The sequence below is a fragment of the Leucoraja erinacea genome, chromosome 17 (assembly GCF_028641065.1).
Source record: "Leucoraja erinacea ecotype New England chromosome 17, Leri_hhj_1, whole genome shotgun sequence".
Classification (NCBI taxonomy): domain Eukaryota; kingdom Metazoa; phylum Chordata; class Chondrichthyes; order Rajiformes; family Rajidae; genus Leucoraja; species Leucoraja erinaceus.
The window spans coordinates 37,718,500-37,746,072 of NC_073393.1; the positions used below are offsets into that span (position 1 = coordinate 37,718,500).

General features: G+C 42.5%; 1 protein-coding gene across 1 annotated transcript; it reads left to right on the forward strand.

Annotated features, from left to right (window-relative positions):
* The first annotated feature begins 399 nt into the window (after positions 1-399).
* On the forward strand, positions 400-27,132 carry tmem231 (transmembrane protein 231). Its single transcript, XM_055648978.1, has 7 exons — positions 400-625; positions 8,552-8,718; positions 11,728-11,856; positions 15,856-15,999; positions 19,000-19,081; positions 19,191-19,294; positions 24,828-27,132. The coding sequence occupies exons 1-7, from the start codon at positions 487-489 to the stop codon at positions 24,990-24,992; spliced, it is 930 nt and encodes a 309-aa protein (XP_055504953.1). The 5' UTR covers positions 400-486; the 3' UTR covers positions 24,993-27,132.
* Positions 27,133-27,573: the final 441 nt, after the last annotated feature.

Here is a 27,573-nt window from a genome sequence, read left to right on the forward strand (position 1 = left end):
CTACCACACAACCAATTCAAACACAGTTAGGTCATAAGTGATAGATGCAGAAATAGGCCATTCGGCCCGTCAAGTCTAGTCCGCCATTCAATCATGGCTGATCTGTCTCAACCTCCTAACCCCAGTTGAAGAATACAGACACAGAATGCAGGAGTTTGGCAGGCAGCTTCTCTGGAGAAAAGGAATAGGTAACGTTTCGGGTCGAGACCTTTCTTCACACCCGACCCGAAGCGTAGCCTATTGATTTTTCTCCAGAGATGCTGCCTGACCCGCTGAGTTACTCCAGCTTGTTGAGTTGTGTCTATCCTGAGTGTAAAGCAGCATCTGCAGTTCCTCCCTAACCCGACCCGACCTGCTGTCCGCCATTGTTGTTGCCGCTCGCATGAACCCGCCTTCTTCCCGCCGACATCGGTTGCCCCGGGAAACTATGGCAACCCGCGCGCGCCAATCCGAACCGACAACTGACTGAAAGAAGCTGGTTTAAAGATGGCCATTTATGAAGTCTTTACGCATCCCTCGCTAATTCGGTACAGGACAAGCATTTTCACAAAAGCAACGCTCTTTCTGCTGATAGTTTTGGCGCTCACGTACATCTCTCCACTTTTGGTTGCCTATAGGAGTCACGGTGAGTGACTGACGACCGCCAAGCGATGCGCCATTCCTGCTCGCGTCTAACTATAGCTAAATGTTGGACATTTTATGACTGGAAATAATTACTTACAATATTCGAATTGAACATTGGAACTATTTAATTTTATTATTGAAGATAGACGCATCCACAAGCTGGAGTAACTCGGCGGGTCAGGCAGCATCTCTGGTGAAACCATATCAGGCAGCAGTGAAGTTGACCATATGATATTATGATGTACGTAATACATTTTAAGTTTGAGTTTAGTTTATTGCCATGTGTACTGAGGTACAGTGAAAAGCTTACAATCAAGTCATCCACAGTGTACAGATAGATACATGATGAAGGGAATAACGTTTAGTGCACGATAACGTTTAAGGTGAAGGGGAAAGATTTAATAGGAATCTGAGAGGTAACTTTTTCACACAAATGATGGTGGGTGTATGGAGGTAGTTGAGGCAGGGACTATTGCAACGTTCAAGAAACAATTGAAAAGGTATATGGATATGACTGGTTTGGAGAGATACGGGCCAAATGCAGGCAGGCAGCACTTGGTCGTGTGGCAAGTTGGGCCGAAGGACCTGTTTCCACATTGTATGACTCTAAGGTAAAGTCCAGTAAAGTCTGATCAAAGATAGTCCAAGTGTCTCCAATGAGGTAAATGGTAGCTCAGGACTGCATGCTAGTTATCAGTACGATGATTCAATGGCCTTGATAATAGCTGGAAAGAAACTGTTCATAAATCTGGAGGTTGTGCGTTATCACACTTCCATACCTGGCCGGGATGTGACTCATCTTTTAGGATGCTGGCGGCATTGCTGAGGCTGCGTGAGATGTAAATGGAGTCAATGGAACGGAGATTGGTTTGTGTGATAGTCTGGAATTTGCAATTCTCTGCAAATTCTTGCGGTCCTGGATGGATCAAACCATGCTGTGATGCATTCTGGTAAAATGCTTTATACAGTGCATAAAATGTTGTCTATGGTATTTTAAGGTTTATATAGTGCAGTTGTAATTTTTGGCTTAAAATCATGTTTTAGTGCATTGTAGAAGTATGATTTCAATGTTTTTTGTTTGAAGTATTTTTAAGAGGTAACTTTTTAAGGGGTAACTTTTTCCAGACAAAGGGTGGTGCCGGTGGGTGTATGGAACAAGTTGCCAGAGGAGGAAGTTGAGGCAGGGACTATCCCAACATTTAAGAAACGGATAGACTGATACATGGATAGGACAGATTTGGAGGGATATGGACCAAAAGCAGGTAGTGTAGCTGGGACATGTTGGTGGGTGTGGGCAAGTTGTGCCGAAGGACCTGTTTTCACACTGTATCACTCTATGACTACATTATACCTCCACCATGCATGAATGCTTCAAAATCAAGTGGTCGAGTTTTATTGCCATATACTCAAGCATAGAAACATAGAAAATAGGTGCAGGAATAGGCCATTCGACCCTTCGAGCGAGCACTGCCATTCAATATGATCATGGCTGTTCATATAAAATCAGGACCTATTTCCTGTTTTTTTTCCCTATATCCCTTGATTTCGCGAGCCCCAAGAGCTAAATGTAACTCACTTGAAAACATCCAGTGAATCGGCTTCCACTGCCTTCTGTGGCAGAGAATTCCACAGATTCACAACTCTGGGTGAAGAAAGTTTGTCCTCATCTCAGTCCTAACTGGCCTACCCTTTATTCTTAAACGGTGACCCCTGGTTCTGAACTCCCCCAACATCAGGAACATGTTTCCTGCAGTTACAGTAAGTGAAAATGTAGCAGGCAAGCAGGATGCTTTCTCCAACCACCCCCATTTGAAGGCCGCTATCTTCCACCGTTTCTACCCAGTGCTTCGTACCTACTTCCAGCAGCCACTGGTTGTCCTCCAGGATGCACCGAGCTGCAGCCTGAAGGGCCTTTCCCACAGACGATCTTTTGGGCGACTCCAATGGCAACAATTTTTGCTGTTGGAGGTTGTCGCGAGGTGTCGTAGGTGAATACTAGTCAAACTAGTCCCCGACAGTCGCCTAAAGAGTCGCCTCAGTGGGACAGGCCCATAAGCGCATGGGAATAGCGTAGATCAGGGGAGCCGTGACCAGCTGCGTCACTCGTTGTCCAGCCCACTCTTCAAGTCACTGATAGACACAAAAAGCCGGAGTAACAGTCAATTTCCTCTCTGTGTCTGTGGACTGACTCCAAGCACCAGTGGCCCATTGATCTGTGTGGCTGTTCGATACGTGATTGGCTTTGTGGAGATCAGAGCCAGATGTCACCGTGTCCCGGCACTCGGCTCTACACAGCCCTGCTAGCCGGACAGGGTTCAGTTTAGAGATACAATGTGGAAACAGGCCCTTCGGCCCAACGAGTCTGCACTGACCAGTGATCCCCACAAACTACACTATCCTACACACACTAGGGACAATTGACACATACCAAGCCAATTAACCAGACCTTCAGTCTGAAGAAGGGTCTCGACCCGAAATGTCACCCATTCCTTCCCTCCAGAGATGCTGCCTGACTGGTGATTTCAAGTGTAGACAAGAGTGTTTAGTTGTCGCGTGCAGCGACATCAGAACAATTACATTCTCAGTTGCTGCACCTTAACAGGCCAGTTAAAGCAACAACACACAGATACATGTAAATAGATTGATTTACTTTACGAATGCCACCTGTAGCAAGGTACAGGGAAATGTTTTGTTGCGTGCTATCCGGTAAATGCAAGCAAGCCGCTCACACCAACCAACTTTTCAATTAGGGAAGGCAACTTTAGCATTCTCAAACCAACTTTTCAATTCGGCAAGGCAACTTTTGTATTCTCAAACCAATTTGGCAAGGCATTCTCAAGCCAACTTTTCAATTAGGCAAGGCAACTTTAGCATGCTCAAACCAACTTTTCAATTGGGCACGGCAACTTTAGCATTCTCAAACCGACTTTTCAATTAGGCAAGGCAACTTTTGCATTCTCAAACCAAAAATCACTTTTGCATTTTCAAACCAATAAACACTTTTGCATTTTTAAACTACATTTTGAAACCACATTAAGGGTACTGACAGGTCAGTAAAACCACTAACAGTTTAGTAGACATGTGTTCAGAATTATTCACAGCTCAGACTGAGAATTGCAACCTCTCGCTCCCCCATCTTGCAGAAAACTGAGGCACCTCCACACTTCCGGGTTTTATAGTCCCTCCGGAAGGGGCGTGGCCTTCAGGGCGAATTCGGCATAGAGATTAACGGCAGCGGCGCGAGGCCTCCGACAGCCCGGGACTCTTGCACTGCTCCATGGCCGGAGCTGCAGCGAGCGACTCGCCAGCCTGGCAAACACTCGCCAGGCCGGCTCCCCATCTGCATCTGTCGCCGCCGCTGCGTCTGCTTCCATCCCTCCCTCAGCCCCGGCTCTCCAACACCCACGGCCCATGCATTTGATATGTGTTTTGAAATTCTCGTTGATCACAGAATTTCTCACGACAGAGCGTGAGAAATTTGTGATCAGCGTGAGAGCGTGAGAATTTGTCGAAATGCGTGAGTCTCATGCTCAAAGCGTGAGTTGGCAGCCCTGCCATTCTGAAATGCCTGTGGTTCAGCACCTGGATCTCAAGTGATATTTTGTGTACTCTCTTGCAACTCACTGGGCCTTGGTTCCCATAGACCCTTAAAACCTCCCAGCTTCACTGGAAATTTATAATATTGTGTAAGATTGTAAGAAAATTTGAATTTAAAGTGGTTTAGAGCATTAACTATCCAGAAAGTCTGCCAATTCCACAAGAATCCTGAATTTAGTAGACCTTTGCCCCATTTGTAGTATATGCACTGAATGTGATACAGAGTTAAGAGTCAACCTTTCGGTGCTGATCTTGTATTCCGGTTTGATTGGTTTGCTGTCCTTGCCTATTTGAATCGGTCAATTTTTGCTTGACCTTGGGCATCCACTCCGGTCAATTCTTGTGTACACCTCGGCCCCTCCAAACCAGGCTGGCCTTAAAAGGTGCAGGGTCCAATTGTGAACAATTTTGGTGAGCCTCAGGTTCCCAGCCATGGTCTGTAGAATCATAGAAATATAAATAAAGTCTATTATAGACTTTACTAGACCAAGTTGGGTATGTTCCCGCAACGCACGGTTGCAAGGGTGGGTGGCCTGACGTCATCACGCAACGCCACGCATTAGACGTACGCCGTCAAGACACTGCGTACGACGTCGAGACGCTGCCTACGACGTCGAGATGCTGCGTATGCCCACTGAGACACTGCGTACGCCCTCAATGCGCCTGCGGGCCGACAGGCCGTTGATACGCGGGATTTTCGGACAGTGCTAGCCCGTGGGGACATCGAAAAGCAGCGGGGGACAGCCGATCTGTGCCTTCCGTCAGCGTGACAGAGCCGGGCCAGGTGGGCGGGAGTGGAGGAGAGCCGGGTGGCAGCAGCGAAAATCGCTAGCGAAATGGGAAAAATGCTGCCGTTTTTGGAGGAGAGCCGGGCAGCAGCAGCCGTTATGGTGGCTGGCCAGCAGGAGGTGAAAAAATGAGTGAGTGGGGGGGGATTGGGGTGAAGGATTTTATTGAAAATGTGTATATAAAAATGACGAAATTTAATGAGGAGTGGATTTGCGAATGTAAAAGTGAAATGGGTAGCAAAATGGAAAAAATCTCGGCGTTTTTGCATGTGGTTTTGGCGGACCTCTGAAAAGTACATAGTTACATAGTTACAATACCACTTGTTTTAGTGACTGAAATGAAAAAAAAAGTAGTTTAATTAACTAGATCCTGGAAAACCAATAACCATTGGCAAAAAACCAGTCCAGGCATTACATTTTGGGCTTTTACCTCATCCTAACTTAGTTGTGTGTGTGTGTGTTAGTTGTCTGCGTGATGTGTGTGTGTTAGTTGTCTGTGCGTTATGTGTGTGTGTGGGAGGGAAGGAGAGAAGGAAGGGAGGAAGGAGAGAATCTGTGGATCCACCGTGGATCTTAAAAGCAACATTGTCCATGTAAGGGGAGGTTTTGATCTGAGTGGCCCCACTGCCTGTCAACATTACCCCTTCTATTCTCTCGTCCTTCCTGATGGATACAGCACACACAGTAAGTGTGTTCTGAACCCCCTGACCTCCCATAGAACCCAATGCTGCAGCCATCCTGGTTGAATCAAATTTTCAGCTGGAAAGACGTATTAGGTTGGTCCCCCAATCAGCATGGATCATCCTCTGACTCAGAACATTGCGATATTATACTTGATTGCTGCCAAACGTCTGAGAAGCTTTGATCGTGATCTTTCCCCTGGCAGGTAAGTATCCAACCAAGTACCTAAAAGAATCTAAAATACATTTGGACAGGAAATACGAAGGTAAGCTAGCCAATCTATATTACTAAAAGTCTGATCTTGACCGCTTTTGGCTCGCTGTGCTGCGATTTCCGAGAGAACGCCGCCACCTACGGCCGTCATTTTTGGCCACCTCGCTCGGAGCGCCCCTCCTCCTTCCGGGACCGGAGGACTTTTCCCTTCGATAAAAAATCAGAGAGATATTAATGTTTAAAAACAATTCCGCATTCTCTCTGCTGCCCCTGCTGGTGGGGGGAGGAACTATAAAACCCAGAGCTGTAGTCCCTCACTCGGTCTCTGCCAGACCCAGGAAGCAAGAGGGTCACAGCTCTCTGAGCTGCGAATAACATTGAACCAGCGGGTCCCACTTGGTCTAGTAATATATAAGAGGATAGCAAGAGTTTCTTCATTTTAATCCCAAATTACTGAAAGATTGCCAATATTAGTCCACTGCACAAAAAGAGAGCAAGGCAGAATAGTGGGAATTTAAGGCCGGTTACTCTGACTGATGAGCGGCCTCTGCAGTCTGTCTGTGTTTTTTTTGTTTTTTTGTCCTGTTGAGGGTTTAGTTTGTAGCTGTTTATCGGGTTTTTTTTTAAATGTGTATGTGTGGGGGGTGGGAGGTGGTTTCAGTGGGGGAAACTTTTAATCTCTTCCCTGCATGGAGACCCGACCTTTTCCCTGTCGGAGCTCCGTTGCCGTTGGGGCCTAGCGCCGTGGAGCGGCCTCCACCGGAACGACCTGGAGGCTCACGGAGTCACAGTCACGGAGCCTGTGGAGCCTGCTGTGGAGCCGTGGAGCCTGCTGTGGAGCATGCTGTGGAGCTGCTGAGGAGCTGCTGCAGACTTACCTACGTGGAGCTGGCCGGCTTCGGGGCGTGGAGAGCGGCGGTGGCGCGTTGCTGCGGCCCGGCTCCAGTGAATGGTGACACCGGGTGCTCGCGGATCCCCGGTGGGAGGCTGCTTTGCGGGGCACCGGCAGCGGCGACTTCTCCCGCCCGAATTGCGGGGTTGAGAGTGACCTGGAGGGGGGCCCTACAACGCCCGGCGCGGCCTTAATTTGCCGCGGACTAGCGCCCGCCGGGGGCTTTGACCTCGACTTCGGGAGGGAAATGGAGTGCAGGGGAGAGACAAGAACTTTGCCTTCCATCACAGTGAGGAGGAGAGCCACTGTGATGGATGTTTATGTGAATAGTGTTGGTGTGTGTTTTGGTTCTTTTATTGTATGGCTGCAGAAACTACATTTCGTTTGAACCTCATGTGAGGTTCAAATGACAAATAAAGGTATTGTATTGTATTGTATTGATTGGTAAGATCTTACAGTCCATTATAAAGGATGAGGTTCGTTCGCCTGTGTGTCGGACGACGTATAGCTCGCTGTTGGCTTCTGTCGTCGTCTAACATGTTGACAGAATTGGTTGCCCGACTGGTCACAGAGTGCATCGTGTCGTCGTTTCTGGGGATTGCCACGAGGAGGCTTCTGTCATGATCGGAGTACTTAGTCATATTACTGAGTACCTATAAGTTCACGATAAAATAGGCCGAAGTCAGCGTGGCTTTGTGAAGGGGAGGTCTTGCTTGACAAATTTGCTGGAATTCTGTGAAGAAGGAGAGTCAGTAGATGTTGTGTACTTAGATTTTCACATAGCCTTTGATAATGTGCCACACATTAGGCTGCTTAGGGTTTTTTTTCCTGGTTGGCTGCCAGTGACTAGTGGAGTACCGCCATTTTTGCGTAAACTCATTTTGAGTTTATTTTCGCACATACACATTGACAAAAAAGAAAATCATCTGAGTTACTCCAGCATTTTGTGTCTATCTTCACTGTACCTTAGGGGCCAGTGCTGGGACTTTGCTGTTTGTAATATATAAATGACTTGAATGAGAATGTAGGGGTTATGACATTAAGTTTGTAGACTGACAGAAGATGGAGTCAGATACTACAACGTTTGAAAGGCATTTGGACATGTACTTGAATAAGAAAGTAGTATAGGGACATGACCTAATGTGTGGATCGGTGGTATTATGCAGCATCATAGTCGGCATGCATTACGTGGGGTATACATTCCTAAGATTCTTATGAACAATACAAGGCAGAAGAATAAAATACAGGATTGTGAAATCCAGTTGGTGTCTGTGACAAAGGTTACTTGATGATTTTCCATGTAAATATATTTATTCATAGTACAAACACTGGTGATTCATTTGAAGTTGACTGTGTTTTGTTACTTCACGATTTTCTTAGAACAAGTTTTGCTTAGATTACTGAGAAAAAAAATAAACATATGTCAAAAGTATTTTCAGAAATTGTTGTGAACAATTCCATTTGTTTTTCTTCTTGATATAATAGTTCATCAGATTCTGCTTGCTTTTTAAAATTTCTATGTCAGGTTGTTGCTTGTGCGTTGGTAAGCTGCCTGGATATTATGTTTATGCCATTCAGCTTTATTTAGTTAACTATTTGTGCTTCATGAATTTCCGAGACACTTCTAATAAATATTATGATATAAATTTGCGAGATGCCATTAGAGTTTGAGGGAAGTATGGCAAACATTTACTTTGATTTAAGTTTGTGTATGATGTGTACATGTCATTGAGTAAATCTGATTTTCTTCCTTCAGGATTTTGGTTAAAAGTAAACACCTATGAAGAGCAGCCAAATGTCCGATTCCAGTACCAAGTTTTAATGATAACTGCAACCAGCACAAGTGGTGACTTTGTGGCATGGAGTACATATGAAAATTTTAATAATCTACAAGGGGACCATCTTCGAGTTCCATTAGTGACAGTAAGTAATTCAACATGATATTTGGATAATTAATCCAAGCAAAAGTGACAAATCTAATTTAATAGTTTTTAAAAACGTCCTTCTCATGGATTAGATTAATTGATAAGTATCAGCAAGCTTTTTGATAATGTATAATTCAGAAATAATTGAAAGCATTTATGTGGCACAGTTATTTCAGAATAATTTGTTAGGAAGACATGTTTAATTTAAACTAATACACGAGGTGTTGCTATTGGAAAGGCCAGTATATATTTCATACTTCTAGCTTCTCTTGAGATGGCAGTGAGGCACTGTCTTGAACAACAATAGTACAAGTTGTGAAGGAACTCTTGATAGGTAGGGATTTCCAGGATTTTAATCTATTCACACAGAAATCTACATACATTTCCGTCAGGATGCCATGTAACTTGGACAAGAGCTAAATATTAATATTACTGTGCACGTGTTGTTCTTCCCCACCTGGATGATAAAAGTTAGAGGCTTGGAAGGTGTTGAAGAGGCCTGGGTGTATTATGGCAGTGCCTCTCCGAGATGATGAAAACTTCAGTCACAATGTGACAGTGGTGTAGGGATTGTATGATTTAAGGGCTAGATGAGTTGCAAACTACTGTCTTTCTTGAAGCAGCACTTGTCTAGGTGATAAGTTTGAATTTGTTTTTCAAGGGCAGGTGATTAGACCTCCTCTTGCCCGTTCTGATCATTGGATGATAAATGATGGGGTGTTATTTGCTATATCAATTAAGGCATGGATTTTGGCCGGCTGCTGTTGCCTGTAGACATGGATAGCTGTAGGAGATAACCTTGGGTGTAGAGAAGGTTATTTACACACACACACACACACACACGCATACACACACATACAGCCATACATACACTCACACACACAGACACAGACACACACACAGACATACACACACACACTCATTCACACACACACACACACACACACACACACACACACACACACACACACACACACACACACACACACACACACACACACACACACACACACACACACACACACACAACACACACACATTCATTCACACACACTCACCCAATACTAAAATGCCAAGTAACTTCAGAACGTGTTGAATACACAGTGCGTAAAACAAATGTTTAAAGCCTCCTGTAGAGGTTGCTGCTGCTGAAGCATAACATCCAACAAACACACTCACCATAGACAGAGCAGCTCTCTTGAATTATTCAACGGCACCTATACTCGGTGCCATCTTGACATCACCCTCTCGCTTCTTGCCACAAACCGGAAATGACGCGCTCAGCACCAGCATGCTGCTAACCGGAAATTACGTCATCGGCGCGATCTTGCAACTAAGCGAAAATCACAGAATGAGTGCCAATTTTGAAATTAAATACAGTCCTGATCTAATAACATTTTTATTCACGCTTTATCCATCCGTATACTTTTGCAAGCAAGCCCTTTAATAGCCAAGCCAATTGGACAAAAACACTTTGCAAGCCAACAAAACACATTTGCTTAAAGCCCTTTAAAAAGCCAACCTAATTGGACAACCACTTTGCAAACAACAAACACATTTGCTGAAAAACACATCCCGGGGACTCACCGTGGAGTAGACATGCGTTCAGAGTTATTGCCAGCTCAGAGAGCCGTGACCCTCTCGCTTCCTCCGTGTAGCAGAGACTGTGTGAACCACGACACTTCCGGGTTTTATAGTCCCTCCCCCCTGCGGCCAGCGGGGGCAGCAGAGAGAATGGTGACATTTTTAAAAACATTAATATCTCTCTGATTTTTCATCGATGGGAAAAATCCTCCGGCGGAGGGGGGCTCTGAGCGAGGCGGCCAAAAATGCCGGCCGTAAGAGGCGGCGTTCTCTCGGAAATCACATCGCAATGAGTCTGAGGCCTGGCAGTACCGTCACTCGGACCTGGCAGGCTGGCAGCTGAGAAACTGCCAGAAATTCTGCCCAAAACAGGTGACAGACTGTGAGAGAGAAGGGGGGGAGGGTGGACTGAATGGATTATTGGGCTGGCAGTTCAGTCACGGCTGGTGGGCTGGCAGTTCACTTACTCACGGCTGGTGGGCTGGCAGTGCAGTCACTCACGCCTGGTACGCTGGCAGTTCACTCAGTCACCCCTCCTCCCTTCACCCCCCCCCCACTCTGCTCCTTGACATTCACACCCACAGACTCATTCACACACAGACTCATTCACACACAGACTCATTCACACACACACACACTCATACACACACACACTCATTCACTCACACACACTCACCCAATACTAAAATGGCAAGTAACTTCAGAACGTGTTGAATATACAGTGAGTAAAATTAATGTTTAAAGCCTCCTGTAGAGGCTGCTGGTGCTGAAGCAAAAACATGCTTTAAATAACGTCCAAGACACTCACCAGACACGGAACATTTTAGAACCACAATAAGGGCACTCACTGTGGAGTAGACGTGCGTTCAGAGTTATTCGCAGCTCAGAGAGCCGTGACCCTCTTGCTTCCTCCATCTCGCAAAGACTGAGTGAGGCACGACACTTCCGGGTTTTATAGTCCCTCCCCCTTCCCACCAGCTGGGGCAGCAGAGAGAATGGCAATTTTTTTTAAAACATTAATATCGCTCTGATTTTTCATCGATGGGAAAAATTCTCCGGTCCAGTCCGGCGGAGGGGTACTCTGAGCGAGGTGGTCAAAAATGCCGGCCGTAAGTGGCGGCGTTCTCTAGGAAATCACAGCACAGTAAGTCAAAAGCAGTCAAGAACAGACTTTTAGTAATATAGAAGATAGTCGAATGGCTGTAGGGAAAATGCTGTTTCTGAACCTGGATGTTACAGTTTACATTCTTCCAGATGACAGGGGTGAAATGGAGTGAAATGTATTAATTTGTTTACTGAGATAATGTGTAATGCTATTACATAATGTGTTATTTGTAGACTAATGTTTTTACGTGCTTCTGCATTCTCAAAATGTGATAAGAAATGTTAAGTTGTTTAATATGATACATTTATCTTTTTATAGGCAATGGAGGAAGACAAAAATCATGATGGGAAAATGGATCTTCTGAATTTTCGTCTAGAGCTTCCACTTCAACCATCTGAGCATGTATATAGTGTGCAATTTCTTCTTACTTTTTCATATCAGCTTTTTGTAAGTATTTGGTATGGTTCCCCTTTATCTTGCATTGAAATTTACTTTATTGCAGATACTTTATTTATTACAATAATATTATTACAATAATATTATTCTGTGATAACAAACTGAAATTACGTGCATATTTTTTAGGAATACTATTATTAGATCTTCTGATGCCAAATACTTTTAGTGAATAAATGTGCGTTTGGTAAATACTTTCAGAACTTTGAATTCTGGAAAGATAACTTTGGTTGTTGTAGTTCTGGATATTCTACTTTACAAATTTGGATGAAACAACCTTTCACAAATTTATCTCATTCTCACAAGTACACCACTCATCATGCCCTTATTTTTTTTTTTGATCAGTTCTTATGCTTTGGACTTCTCCGACCTTTTGAAAATCCTTTATACAAAGTATAAACAATAGTATGTTGAAAGAAATACTTCCTGACATTTATCTTAAACTTGACCTTGATATCTTTAATTCTTTACAAGTCCACCTCTTACACGAGCAGCATTTTTAACTGTCTTGGGAAGAGTAGCTGCTACAGAATCCTTGATCCTGTTACCATTGCCATCCTACCAACCCTGGATCATTGAGGCATGCGGAAGAACACATTACAAATGTGAGCTGTCATTTTATATTAAACGAAAGCACTGTATGCCTCCATCCTGAGCCGCTAAGGCAGCATAAAATAGGACGTTTAATTGGTCCACAGATTATAGTTGAACATCGATTTGGAAGTGAAGGCTCCAAAATATTTTCATTCTCAATGTTAGTTCCAACAACAAGGGACACTTCGGATTCTTCCTAAGCTCACTGCCATCATTGTAAAATTGGCGAATAACTCCATGGGCAATAAAGAAATAGTTGTGAACACTGCATACAGCTATGACTGAGAGACCAACAATATCCCAGTGAGAACTGCCGACATACTCCAGAACTGGTTGCATCTCAGGGCAAAATACAGTGCCCTCCATAATGTTTGGGACAAAAATCCATCATTTATTTTCCTCTGTACTCCACAATTTGAAATTTGTAATAGAAAAAAAATCAACAGTTAGGAACATCATTAAGAAAGAGAGCACTGATAAGCTTATGCCCCTGTCCCACTCAGGAAACCTGAACGAAAATCTCTGGAGACCTTGCACCCCACCCAAGGTTTCCGTGATGTTGCTGGAGGTTCCGGTCACTCTCCCTAATGGTGGAAAGTGGTTTCTGCGTAGTTGAGGCTTCTTCTATGTTTCTGTGATTATTTCAAAAAAACCAAAACCGGCCTCGACTAAAAATAGGTTGCCGTTTGGTCAAAGCCAGTGGAGTGGGGTCGCTATTTACTTACAGGCAGTCGAAGGCAATCTCCTTCACTGACCGGCCATTTTGATTGGCTCATTGGAGTTTTCAGCAAAGATCCTGTCGGATCTTTGGATTCTGGACCTAGAAGATCCGCCGGAAGGTAAAATGCCCGTGAACTTTATTAAACTTCTTAAAACTGTCTCCACTCCTTTCCCCCCCCCCCCGTTCTCCCCCTTCTCTCCCCTTCTCTCCCCTTCTCTCCCCTTCTCTCCCCTTCTCTCCCCTTCTCTCCCCTTCTCTCCCCTTCTCTCCCCTTCTCTGCCCTTCTCTGCCCTTCTCTCCCCTTCTCTCCCCTTCTCTCCCCCTCCCGCGCTCTCTAAAGGACTTACCGTGCTCTGTGGCAGCCGTTTACCTTCCTCTTCATCGCGCAGACAGTGCTCCTCCGCTGTCCCTGGCCCCCACCTTCGCGGTGTGTGTGTGTGTGTGTACGGTCGGTAGCAAAGATCCTATGGGATCTTTGATCAGTATATGCAGCTCGCGCTTCGGTCGAGGCCTTCCAGGCAAGTGACCAAAACCTCTGGTGACTCATGGAGAGTGACCGGAACCTCTGGGAACCTCCGGGAACCTCACGGAAACCTTGGGTGAGGCGCAAGGTCTCCAGAGGTTTCCGTTTAGGTTTCCTAAGTGGGACAGGGGCATTACTAATCACAAAGGTACTGGCAGGCCAAGGAAGACCTCCACAGCTGATGACAGAAGAATTCTCTCTACTATAAAGAAAAATGCCCAAACACCTGCCGACAGATCAGAAACACTCTTCAGGAGTCAGGTGTGGTTTTGTCAATGACCACTGTCCGCAGAAGACCTTGTCTTTGTCTACCTTCGATTTTCCATCATCTGCAGTTCCTTCTTAAACATAATGCATTGACATGGTTAAATAATGGTTCCACTGCTTGGAATGTTCTGCAGGCACCATACAGTGCACAACAGATATGGTGTTTGAAATTGTGGATGTTGTTGAGTGCTCCACAATCTGATTATCATGCTAACCCAGTCCTTTCTACCAGATGTGGTGGGGAGAAGGCAATATACCAAGCCCTTCTGGCCAGCAATCTGTGACTAATTTTAAGGACTACAGTTTCATGGACCACTTTACTTTATAAATTCCACATTACCTTCTGTTCCTGATTATTATATCATCTATTTGAAACAAGGACAAAATCAAAAGCCAAAACATCATTCCAAACCCTTTTTAAAAATCAAATCACGTGTATGCCTCGGCTCACATTATTTTGGGTAACAAAAGTCTCAAACTTAAAATTAACCTAATGTTAAGTGCTTTTTGCTGAGGAGTTCTAAATTTTTAACATTCTATACACATATGAGTACTTAAAAAAAAAATAAAAAAATCACTTACCTTTAGGCGATTTTCTTTCATTTTCCATTGTTGCGGATATTAAGGACAGCATTACATTATACAGGTATTTGTTTTCTGCACATGACCATAGAATTTAAATGACTTCGACCAAGAGTACGTGGTTATTTTCTGTACTTTGCGTTTCCTGCTGCTCAACCAAACTCTTCAGTTCCACGAGCTTTGACATTAGTCAGTAATCTCTTATGAAGGATTTTATAAAATACCTTCAAAAAATGCGTAAATACCTGGCTGTTACTTGAGTCACCATTCAAAACACAAAAACAAATGTCATAGCATGGCCTATAATCTTTAAATCAACCCTGTCTCTCTCAGATTAAATGAAACTTGAGGCATTCAGTCACTCTACCCTTTGTTACATACACTAATCCCCCCTCCTCCCCCTCTCCCCCCTCTCTCTCTCTCTCTCTCTCTCTCCCCCCCCTCTCTCTCTCCCCCCCCCTCTCTCTCTCTCCCCCCCTCTCTCTCTACTCCCCCCCTCTCTCTCCCCCCCTCTCTCTCTCTCTCTCTCTCTCTCTCTCTCTCTCCTCTCTCTCTCTCTCCCCCCCTCTCTCTCCCCCCCCCTCTCTCTCCCCCCTCTCCTCCCCCTCTCTCCCCTCCCCCTCTCTCCCCCCCTCTCTCTCTCCCCCCCCCTCTCCCCCCCCCCCCCCCCCCCCCCCCTCCCCCCCCCCCTCCCCCCCCCCCCCCTCTCCCCCTCCCCCCCTCTCCCCCCTCTCCCCCTCTCTGAGAGAGGGAATTACCGCACCCCTCGCACCTCTCCCCCTCTCTCCCCCTCTCTCCCCCCTCTCTCCCCCTCCCTCTCCCCCCCTGTGTACTGAATGGGAAATATGTTTCCATTAACACCACATTGGATTCATTAAAGCATTTCTACGTGATGTATATGGAGAGCTGCTGCCTAAACTCTTTTGGTGCCCTTTTGGTGGGTGAAGAAGAGCTCGCTGGTGCACCTTGCGAGTCAGGAGTGGGGTCGGAAGCTGGGGCTTTAAATGGCCGGGGAGTCTGTGGGAACTGAGGATGGGCCGGCAGGTCATTCTATTCACATTCAGTTCGCATTTTATATTTATTTTATTTAAGTTTCTGGCACGCCATGGTGCTTTAGAGACACGGGAGGGTTGTCATTACCGAGCCAAGGATGTATTGTCATATCATTATCATGTGACCTCTGTCGGTCCAGAAAAATGGATAATCCAGACAGGCTCTGTAACTAAGGGTGCTGGAAAATCGGTGTTCAATTTGTAGTTTAATGACTGCTCATAGTAGCTTAAATCTTTTAAAACTTTGGTTTCAGAGGATGTCGACATTCATTATGCAGAGTATGGCATATGTCCACTTCTCATCTCCCATTTCTGGATCTCAGCTTACTGTGATTGGTGACCTAAAGTTACATCAGCAAGAGCCGCTTAAACACAGAGGACTTGATACACGCTACAATGTAAGTTTCTGTTTGTACAAATAATTGGCCATATTGGTTGTATGCTGCCTATAATGGTGCTTTAACAAGATGTGGTGTAATAAGAAAATAAATGTTTTGTTTGACAACCTGTAAAATTCTGAAGTGCCCAAAGCCAAAGTTGGTATCTTGTATTTTCAATCAGATTCGGTTTAATTTATTGTCTTGTACTCCAGGGTGCAATAGAATTCCGTGTTTGCATGATGCTTACAGAGTAAACATTTTACATGGTAATGATATTTCCAACAATAAGTAGAACAAGGAATACACTAGGGGTCGGTAACCTTGTTCTGCATTGGGGCCAGGACGCATGTCTGAGCAGATGGCGGGCCACATCTATCACGTGTTCACATGGATCCCGCCCTGGATGGCAGTCATCAAATCAGCGGGTGAGGCAGCAATGTCTCACCCACTGAGTTTCTCCAGCATTTTCGTCTGCCTTTGATTTTTCCAGCATCTGCAGTTCTTTCTTAAACGTGTTCACTGAAGGTGCGCGGGCGGCCGTGCCGGCAGCTTTTCGCAGGATGTGGTACAGCCAGAGCTGATGATTATGGGGGAAAAAAATCCGCCTGTGCATTCGGCCCATGGGCCGTAGGTTGGCCACCCCTGAAATACACTAATGAGGTGAAAGAGCTTATAGCACAGTTAGAAATTGGCAGGTATGACATTGTGGGCATCAGAGTCATGGTTGAAAGAGGATCAGATATGGGAGCTGAACCTTCAAGGATACACATCCTATTGGCAAGGCAAGGCAGGCAGGTGAGCAGAGGGGGTGGCTCTGTTGGCAAGGAATGACACGGGATCAGAAGATGTAGAATCCTTGTGGGAAGAATTAAGAAGCTGCAAGGGTAACAAGACCCTGATGGGAGTTATATACACAGGTCTCCAAATAGTAGCCAGGATGTAGGAGACAGAACAGGCGTTTAAGAAAGGCAATGTTACAGTGGTCATAAGGGATTTCAATGTGCAGGGAGAGTGGGAAAACTTTGTTGGTAATGGCATGAATTTGTGGAAATGCCTAAAAGATGACTCATGGTCGAGTCCATTAGCGAAAAGGTATTTCTGGATTTAGTGTTGTGTAATGAACCAGATTTCATTAGGGAGCTGAAGATAAAAGAACCCCTAGGAGGTGGTTATTATAATATGATTTAATTTAACCTGCAGTCTGTGAAGGAGAACCTGAAATTGGACGTATTGGTTTTACTGTTGAGGAAAGGTAACTATAAGTTTGAGAGAGGAGCTAGCAAAAGTTTATTGGAAGGGGACCCTAGCAGGAATGATGGTGGAGCAGCAATCTTAGGAGTTTCTGGGAGTGATTTGGAAGATGCAATAAGGTGAGAAAAGACGAAATATGAAGGCAAGCCAGCTAGTAATACAAAAGTGAATACCAAATGTATTTTTCAGATATATAAAGAGTAAAAGGGAGACATGAGTAGAAATTGGACCACTGGAAAATGGCGCTGGAAAAGTAGTAATGGGGTACAAAGAAACGGCAGACTTACTGAATACGTTTTTTTGTGTCATTCTTCCCAGTGGAATACACCACCAACAAGTTATTGGGGCAAAGCCATCTATGATGGTATTAGACAGCAACTTACTAAAGTTGAAGAGAGACACAAAATGCTGGAGTAACACAATGGGACAGGCAGCATCTCTGGAGAGAAGGAATGGGTGACGTTTTGGGTTGAGACCCTTCTTCAGACTGGGTCTCGACCCGAAACGTCACCCATTCTTTTAAATCCAATTGTCTTTCCTTGCTCTCTGCTGTGCTCCTGTCTATCCTGTTTGAGTGGTACTCATGAATTGACCAAAATCTGGTAAGTGGCATCCAGATGTGCATTACTTCTGGAAGCCATTGAGCATGCCCTGGCTGCTCCTTGCATTAATGTATCAAATGTGAGGAGGACACATAATGAAAATCACAGCCCATTTCTGGTACCACGGTGAGATAGATAGGATGGAGAGTGAGACTAAGTGAATACATTTTCAAAACAACACGTATATGGAGTGAATAGATTGGCCTGCATTTACTGGATGGAGTAAGGAGTAATTCTGAGAGAGATTGATCGGGTAGATAATTTCTTTAGCTGGAGATTGGGTGCATGATCTCAGTTTAAGCAGAAAACCATTTAGGACTGAGGTGAAGAGTTATAAATCTTTGGAATTCTTGATGTAGTTCTAAATGCACATTCTGAGGTGTATTCAAGGCTGAGATGAATAGATTTTTGGACGCTAAATGAATTGGAGGATATGATATAGGTGACCTCCCATTATAGGTGTTCAGATGATCAAAGTTCATCCCTGCAGAATTTGCAAATCTCTGTCCAGCAAATTGAAATACGGAATAGAGTTCACTCTCCCTGAGGGGGGAAAAAAGGTAAATAAATCAACAAAACCTTTTTTTCCTAATTCATATTTTTTTGACATGTGTAGCTTTGAGTTAAAGAAAATCACTGTTTTCACTGCGACCATCCAGGCCCCTTCTTGTAACATGGGAATCGCTTGTATAGCGTAGCAAAGTAGGTGACAAAGGATCAACCATGATTTTACCAAATGGCAGAACCTGCTTTATGTGCTATACAGACAACTGGCTTCCATTTTTCTTGCATTAGCAATAAAAAAAGGTTTTCTATTATTATATCAATATGTATAACTTCAAATTTTCCCCACATTATGCTCTGTCATCACTCAGATAACCTCTCCATCTTAGTATCCTTGTAGCTCACTTTCCAACCATGCGTTCAGTGTCAATAAATTGGTTATTTGTATTCTAATTAATAGTTTTACTCCCACCTTCAAAATCAGAAGGTAAACCTTTCAAGAGCTAATTCTTAAAATAAAAAAAATTAAGTAAATAACTCTGAAGTCTTGAGTTTGGGGAGTTGACAAAAAGACTGAACCAGTGACCAACCTAGTGTTATTGTATATGGAAGGAAAAAACAAATTTGAAGTTGGATTACATGTAATCATTTTACTTCACAGATTTCAGTGGTTGACGATGACAGCCCATTTGCCAGTTCCTATGACCTGGTCGATATCACTGCATCATATCAAGAAAGAAATGGTAGGATTCTTATTAGTGGCATTTTTGAATTATTAATGGAAAATGATCTTCTTAGCACTACATTTTTACCCCCTGAATCTTAATTTTTTTCCAACTCTTTTGTTTTTAGTAACAACCGTTATTGCCAATCAATATACGGTTTGGACACCAATCCGAGCTGCCAATGCCCCATTTATTATTAAGGCAGTCATCAAATATCCCATGGAAATCATCACATATCCTTTTTTTTTAAATGCAAAGAAATGTTATCTAACACTGAAAATTGATGTTCAGTAGATTAAATTTGCATTCTGTGAAAGACACAAACCATTATATAATGATGCCAATATTTTTCCTCCTGTGAAATTATATTGTATGTCATTTTCTCAGGGTTATTAGCACTCGAATTATAAACACACAAAAGTGAAGGGTAGGAAAAGAACAGCTGTTCCATCATGCTTGCTCCACATCCATCATGGCTTGAAATACATTAGTAGAATCCCACCTATTCTCTGTCCCTCTCTCTACCATCTGATGTCTTTATGTAGTTGCTTGGGAAAGGCAAAAACAAAAGTTGACAAAATTGTCACTATATTTAATGTAACAACTGTTTACTGAATCAGAGTTGGTGGCAGTTTGACCAAAAGTGATGCACATCACTATTTTCAGTTTAGCCACCGCACTTCAGGAAAGACGTATTAACACTGGTTAGACATAACACTGGTTTTCCAGAATGATTTTAGGACTTAAATGCATAGTTTATGTGCTCTTCTTTGTGAAGGATTCTTAGGGGAATCTGTTACATTCATCAATGTTTAATTTTAAAAGGTAGCTACCTTTTTTCCAGTTTGTGGAAAAAAAAATCCATGGAAGGGCAATATTTGAATATCAAGGTTAGACTATTTGCAGGGAAAAACCAGGAAGCATTTTTTTGTACAAATATTGTACAGTATTAAGCAACGGGACTAATCTTATATCAGTGACTAGAAACAAGTGTAGAAGTTTGGGATTCTCTCTTTAAAAAGCTTAAGGACCCTGGGATAAGAATTATATCAATAGATTTTTACAGAGGGTATCAAACAATATGTACTTAAAAGAAGGTGAAGAATAATTCCATCAGGAATAATTGAATGAAACGGGAATAGGGTTAAATTGTCAACTGCTGTTAATCCTTTCTGAGAGGGTTGCCGTAAAGATTATTTTTTTATTCTGCTGATAGCTCATTTGCAGACTACCTGTGCAAGCACAAGTTCATTACATGGTTCACAAGTGAAACCATGTAATGATTTACCTTGGTGCTTACAGACAGAACATAACCCATCTTTTAGCTACTTGAATTGCAGTTGCTTTCTGGAATGCCATTTCTTTTCCTACCAAAATCAGAAAGGGCCATCTGTCAAAAACTGGAAGGAAGGAAAAGTTGTTAACGCATACGGTCCCTTTATCAAAGTAAACTAACCAGACTTATCCACCTTATACATAAGCATTCATTCAGCTTTGCATGTCAGGCATCCATATGTGTCTTTTTACAAAACTGCACACAATAATGTGACAAAGGGGATCAAACTTCAAATTCTTTCAAAAAAGTTGACAATCACTTTATTGGGTTGATGACTAACATAGCATCAACAAAAAATATGCGAAGAGACAGCATATTGATGGTAGGTTTCCGAAAAAAGCATCAGAATACACAAATACATTTTGTGTAACGGTTGTCACGTGGTGTCCACTAGTGACCTGGTTGGCACAGTAAGTGCGTGTATTTCTTATTCCTTTCTATGCTTATGAATACCACATGGAACAATAAAATTGCAAACACCGTTTGCACTTCATTCACCTGATCATGTAGTAGAATACTGCATCCGCCTGAGTGGAAACCGCAACGCGAGTTACACATCATATACACAAACGTACGTTTCGGTGGACACTCAAAGGTTTGGTGTCCCAGAAAACGAACGTTACATTATTAGCGAAAACCAAACATTTTTACCAATGTGATCTAAATGATACATCACCTTATGGATTTGAGCTATATCGATGACAGATGATTCATCAGAAGGTTTGATTTTGGATGACGTCCTACTAGGTTTGATTTGGGATGTTTTTTATGGAAGTAAAATGTCTACGTGAGTTGTCAAACTGAAGATAGGCTCCGTTTCTTAGTTTTGTTGACCAATTTATGTCCAAAACATTTTTATTGATTTAAAAAAGTTGGAAAATATATCGTAAACAGTCGTTGCGTTTTTGACACCACAATGTATTTGATACATTAAATTGGAAAATAAGAAAAAATAATTAACTTGCCCAAAAATCACTACTACCATAGGATATCTCGTTGGGTTTTTGAAAAGCATTAGAGGTTTGAAGTCTCCGTGGTTTAACTTACCGAAGTACCAACAAAATCGTTTGTCAAAATCTCTCCAGTATTGTAAAAAGACTCATATATAAAAATAAGCATATGATAGACTTTGTATGCCAGTGATACAAAGTATAGCGGGGAATAACATGTTTTGATTACAATTTCCAACAAGTTAAAAACAAATCTTTTTTGGATCTTATGTACTTTATGACCATATTGCTGATTTGTAGTCATGCATTGCACCCATATTTTTCCCCAGGTTTGTTAAGTTAAACTAATTCTAATTATTGTCAATTATGTCTACAGCATTCATGCTAAATATGCACATTATCATTTGTGGTTTAGAATAATTAATTCTTTATTGTCAGCCAGGTAACTTTAAGTTGTAGAGCTATGCAGTACTGAAACAGGCAATTCAGCCCAACTCATCCATGTTGATTAACTGAGCTATCCCCACTTGCCTGTATCTGGCTCACATCCTTCCAAAGCTTTCCTGACCATGTATCAATCATCTTTTAAAGGTCATAATTGGATTTTCCTCTACCATGTCTACCACCCTCTAAAAATGTTGCCCCTCAGGTCCCTTTTAAAACATTCCCCTCTCACCATAAAAAAATCTTGGTACATGTGACAATAATAAATCTGAACCTAAACCTTTTTGATTTCCCTCCCCTAGAAAATAGACTATGACTATTCACTTTATCTCTGCCCCTCATGATTTTATACATCCCTCATTCTTCTACACTCGAAGGAAAAAACCTTAGCCAATCCAGCCATTCCTTTCAACGCAAACCCTCCAGTTCTGGCAATATTCTCTTAAATCTTGTTTGCACCATTTTCAGTTTAATAACACCCCCCCTACTGCAGGGCAACTACAACCATTTATCTGTACTGTGTACTCAAATGTAGCCTTACTAACATACAGTTATAGAATCACAGAAGATACGCAAAATGCTAGAGTAACTTAGCGGAACAGGCAGCATCTCTGGAGAGATGGAATGGGTGATGTTTTAGGTCGAGACCCTTCTTGAGACTTAGAGTCAGGGGAGAGGGAAACTAGAATCACATACAACATGGAAACAGGCACTTCAGCCCAGCTGGCCTATGTCGACCAAGTAGTCCCATCTGCCTACATTGGCCCATATCTTTCCAAACCTTTCCTATTCATGTACCTGTCCAAGTTTATTTTAAATGTTGCTGTTGTACGTGAATCTTTTAGACTGTAACATGATGCCCAATTTCTGTACTCGGTACTCTGACCAATGAATGTTTGCATTCATGTAATTTACATCTACCACAATGTCCATATTTGTTGCCACCTTCGTGGAACTTTGTACCTTCATCCCTAGGTCTGTCTATTTTACGACACTGCCAATGGCTCTACTATTTGCTGTTGACAACCTGCCTTGATTTGTCTTAAGAAAATGCAGCACATTGTCTTTATCTGAATTAAACTCCATCTGCTGTTTCCTGGCCCATTGACCCAATTGATCAAAATCCCACGGTAATCTTAAAAAATCTTCTTCAGTGACAACTACGCAACTAATTTTACTGTCTTGTGCAAGTTTACTAACCATGCCACCTACATGGTTATCCAAATTGTTAATAACAAACAACAGTGGACCCAGCACTGATCCCTGTGGTACGCAAGTTGTAGGCCTCCAGTCTGGAAAAAAAAAACTCCACCCCACCCTCTGTCTCCTACCTTCAAGCCATTTATTAATCCCATTGGCTAACTTGCTCTGGGTCCCATGTGATCAAACCTTCCAAAGCAGGGTTGATGCTTTGTCAAAGGCCTTACCAATGTCCATTATTACCAATATAGACAATATTACCACATCTTCAAAAACCTCAAATCAAATTCAGTAGCCGCAATTGCCCTTGCACAAAGCTATGCTGACATTCCTAATCAACCTTTCCTTTTCCAAATGCATATAGGTCCTATCTCTCAGAAACCCCTCTAGTAACATACCCACAGTGAAGTAAGGCTCACTTAAATAAAGGAATAACGTTTGCATCCTTTAGTCCTCCAGCATCTCACCCGTGTCTCTCAATAATGCATCTATCACTGCCAATGAATTATTCATTATGACCGTGCCCAACTATTGTGGTTCGACGCATAGATTACCTTATTGATCTTTAAGGGGCACAATTCACTCCTTAATTACTCTTGCTTTTACTCCTCAAGTGTTTCAGCTTGATTGCAGCTGCCTGCATCTGACATTTGCAGCTTCATTTTTCATGACCAGAACTTCAATATCTTGTCTTCCAGAGTGTCCTACTCTTGCCAGGCTTGCTCTTCACTCTAACATGCCTGAGCTCCCTATCTCACTTTGAAAAGCCTCCCATTTGACAGACATTTATTTTCTTTCAAACAGATTTCCCAATCAACTTGTTGCAAGTTTCAGTCTCACACTATCAAAGGTAGCCTTCCCCAATTTTAGACAAGCTTGTGGACCAGCCCTATCCTTTTAACATGGCTATAAAATAGAAATATGGTCACTGGTTCAAAAGTTCTCCCCAACAAACACTTAAGACACCTCCCCCGCCTTATTTCCTGAGAGGAGATTTATTTTTTCCCTTCTTTAGTAAAGCTATCGACATATTGATTGAGAAAAATTTCCTGAACACATTGATTAAACAGCATTGTATACAAGCCCTTAGCACCGTCACAGTCAATATTTGGAAAGTTTGAAATTCCCTGCTCTTACAACTATATTATTCATGCAGCTACCTGTGCTCTCCCTACATATCCTGTCCTCTAAGTTCTGCTGATTATTGAGGAGCTTATAGCACAATGCCATAAAAATGATTATTCCCTTCTTATTTCTCATTCCACCCACAGAGCCTGTATTCCACCCATATTCAAGCAGGAATGACCTATCTTAAGTATTTTCATGATATACTCCCCAATCCAAAATGCAACTCCCTTCCGCTCCTACCTCCACCTCTATCCCTCTGGAACCCAGAACATTGAGCTGCCAATCCTGTCCCTCCCTCAGCAATGTTTCTGTTAAACCTATAATATCCCCAAGCCATGTACCTATCTATCTGTGTAGGAAGGAACTGCAGATGCTGGTTTAAACCGAAGATAGACACAAAAAGCTGAAGTAATTCCAACTTCTTCAGAAGGGTCTTGACCCAAAACATTCCCCAGAGATGCTGCCTGTCCTGCTGAGTTACTCCAGTTTTTTTGTGTCTACCTATCTATCTGTCTTGCCTGTCATGCTTACTGCTTGGTGTTATTAGATCTTTGATTTAAAAAATTATAGTAAACTTTGGACCTTTGTAATCCTGCCAGGTAAACAAATATCAAATAATTTTGGACCTTCCATTTATGTGTTTAATTTTTTCCTAAGTATCAATTATCTTCTTGCTGACTATTGTTCCTTAATTGTTTTTTTTTTTACTTATCGACCTGGTTTCTGGGAAATGATAAAGACTGCTTGGATCCAATATGTCAGCATTCTTCTTATCTTCTTGTGGGTCTTTGAAAAGATCAAGATATTTGTCTTTGAAAATCATGTATTAACTGCAACAATGGTACAACCATATAAGCAGCACCTGTCTTAACCCATTTTTTAAAAAAAAGGACAGCTGGCAAGGAGCTCCAAATATCATTACAAAGAAACAATAGCAATCAATAATCAACATCTTGCATCACCATTTGATTCTTAAGATTGATGTCCTGTTATCTGTTGACTTAAGTGTCGACTTTACTTTGTTTTACCTGTATGAACTAAAGGGTAATTACATCAATAGGAAAGGTACTGCGTCAATCATCAAACATGTTCCCTCAACAAACATATTGGTGATAATGTTCCGCATGAGGCGTCATCTTCCTTATTTTATAAACATGTTCTTTTATAAAGTATTTCTCCAATTTCTCTTTATTGCATCAATGTTTGAAATTTATTTGTATCCTACACGGAACGAGAATGGTGAAGAACACTAACAAATAATTTGATTTGCACTGTTGTGGTTCCAGTTAGTTCCCACAATAATGCTCCACAATTATGATTTCCTTTTAGTGTCTAAATGAAATTGCACGCCATTCTTGGGTTATGGCAGAGTTCTGTACTTTGAACAGTTGAAAGATCAGAAATATGGTCGGAAGCAGAGTTCCCTCATGGCAGAAAATTCTTGCAGAGGTGGGTTGTCCCATAAGAATATATAATGTGGGGAAGCCTTTCTAATCTTGTTTTGTATTTCTTAATAGAAAAGTTGACATTTACAAATTTAACCTGAGCTTATCTCAAGCTAATGATATTCTTTTGAAAGATGTTAATGCAGACGAGGCTGTAATTGTTATTGACTTTAAAAAAAAAACTGTTGCTGATCCAGACAGTATGTCTCAAGAAAAGATTCACTAATTAGAATGTATTCATCCATTCTGGATTTGATGTGGCATTATTCTAACAAGTGTCAAGAATTGTCACCGGCAGCCCTACAACAGACATCAAATCCATCCCGCTGGTTTCCCAAACGATCCTTTGTATGTATTGGCTGGGCATAAGCCTGGCGCTCATTAACTGGGCACAAGCTGTAGTGGGCATACTACTTAAAGTTAAGGCTGACACTCACTCTTAGGATAATGTGCTGCCTTTCAAATGTAAGGCCAAGCATCAAAGATTCCTTGGTGCTATTTTGGGGAAAGAAGCGACCAACATTAATCTGTCAATTAACAAATCGAGAGAACCAGTGATCACATTGCTGCACAAACATCTTGTGTACAATACAATACAATAATACTTTATTAGTCAAATATGTTTTGCAACATACGAGGAACTTCATTTTCCAAGTCGGTCATCCACCAGAGTGACTCCTCCACATTCCTCACTGTGATGGAAGGCAAAAAAAAGTTCAATCTCTTCCCTTCTTTGTTCTCCCGCGGTCAGGGGCCTCGAGCCTTCCGTTGACGGGACAATCTTACCCCCGTAGCCGGCGGTCGAGCCCTCCGCATCGGGGCGATCAGGGAGGGGGATCTCAGCTCCTCCGTGGTGATCGGACCCTGGGTTAGGGCTGGTCAAACCTCTGTGTCATTGGAACTCCCTGACTCTGTCTCTCCAGAGACTGTGAGCCCTTGATGGTAAAATCCGCAAGCCACGGTTGGACCGATCCCAGGCAAGTGATCGGCCCCGATGGTAAATCCATGCCCCACGGTGAGGCTCAAAGTCAGTTCCGAGGAGGCCTCCAGCTCCGGAGAGACGACCTGAAAACGAATCGCATCATTTACACAAACTTTAAAAACACACTGAAATAACAAAAAAAAGACGAAAAATAAGACAGATCGAGGCTGCCAATCGTACAGCACCCCTGGTGGACAAGTTGTTTCCCATATTAGAACAGTAGCCATAGTTGAAACCTTCTTCAGTGGCTCTGATGCCCTTTGGGGTCTTAGACCACAAAATGCAAATCTTATTTTCTTTTCCATAATGACGTTTAGTGAGATTATAAAAAAAACATCAAAACTTTCAATACAAACTCTGGTTAGGCTGGACCTTGCATTTAATGTTGCTACAACTTTTATTGTATGATTACCTGAATTAGAGCGTACAATGACTGCTGATGTAATTTCAGAAATGTTTGTGTTATAACCATTTTGGAAGGAGAATGTACAGTTTCACACCATATTCAAAGCTGCTGATCCTTTTGTACAATACATTGAGTGTGTTTGCAGATGTCATGATTAAAGAATGATCTAATGCTGTTACATGATCAGAATTGGTTTAGATGATAAAAAATAGGATAATATAAAAGAGATTATTGATATTTTGAATGTGTAATTCTTTATGTAAATGAATGTGTTTTTCCTTTATGCTTTGATTTTATCTATTGGGTTTTAAAGCAAAGGTGCGCAGAAATGTTCCATATTGCAGAGATGTTGAGTACATAGAACAGTAGGGGGGTCAAAATGTATAAACCAGGAGCTGCAGATTAATACACAAAAGGCCGCAAGGTGCTGGAGTAACTCAGCGGATCAGGCAGCATTTCTGGAGAACATAGATGGGTAATCAGCAATGTATTCTACAAATGAGTTGAAAGTCAGAAAGAAGGTTAAAATTGCAAAAAATGATAAAGGTATTATAGGCATGTCGCAAAGGTAATGCTACGGTTGTTATGGGAGATTTCAACATGCAGGTAGACTGGGAAA

Bases quoted from the DNA above. Each gene is read 5' to 3' on its own strand.
- tmem231 (XM_055648978.1), top strand. From the start codon at position 487: ATGGCCATTTATGAAGTCTTTACGCATCCCTCGCTAATTCGGTACAGG. The intron at 8,719-11,727 runs GTAAGTAATTCA...ATCTTTTTATAG, and splicing joins TTCGAGTTCCATTAGTGACA to GCAATGGAGGAAGACAAAAA. The intron at 19,082-19,190 runs GTAGGATTCTTA...TTTTGTTTTTAG, and splicing joins ATCATATCAAGAAAGAAATG to TAACAACCGTTATTGCCAAT.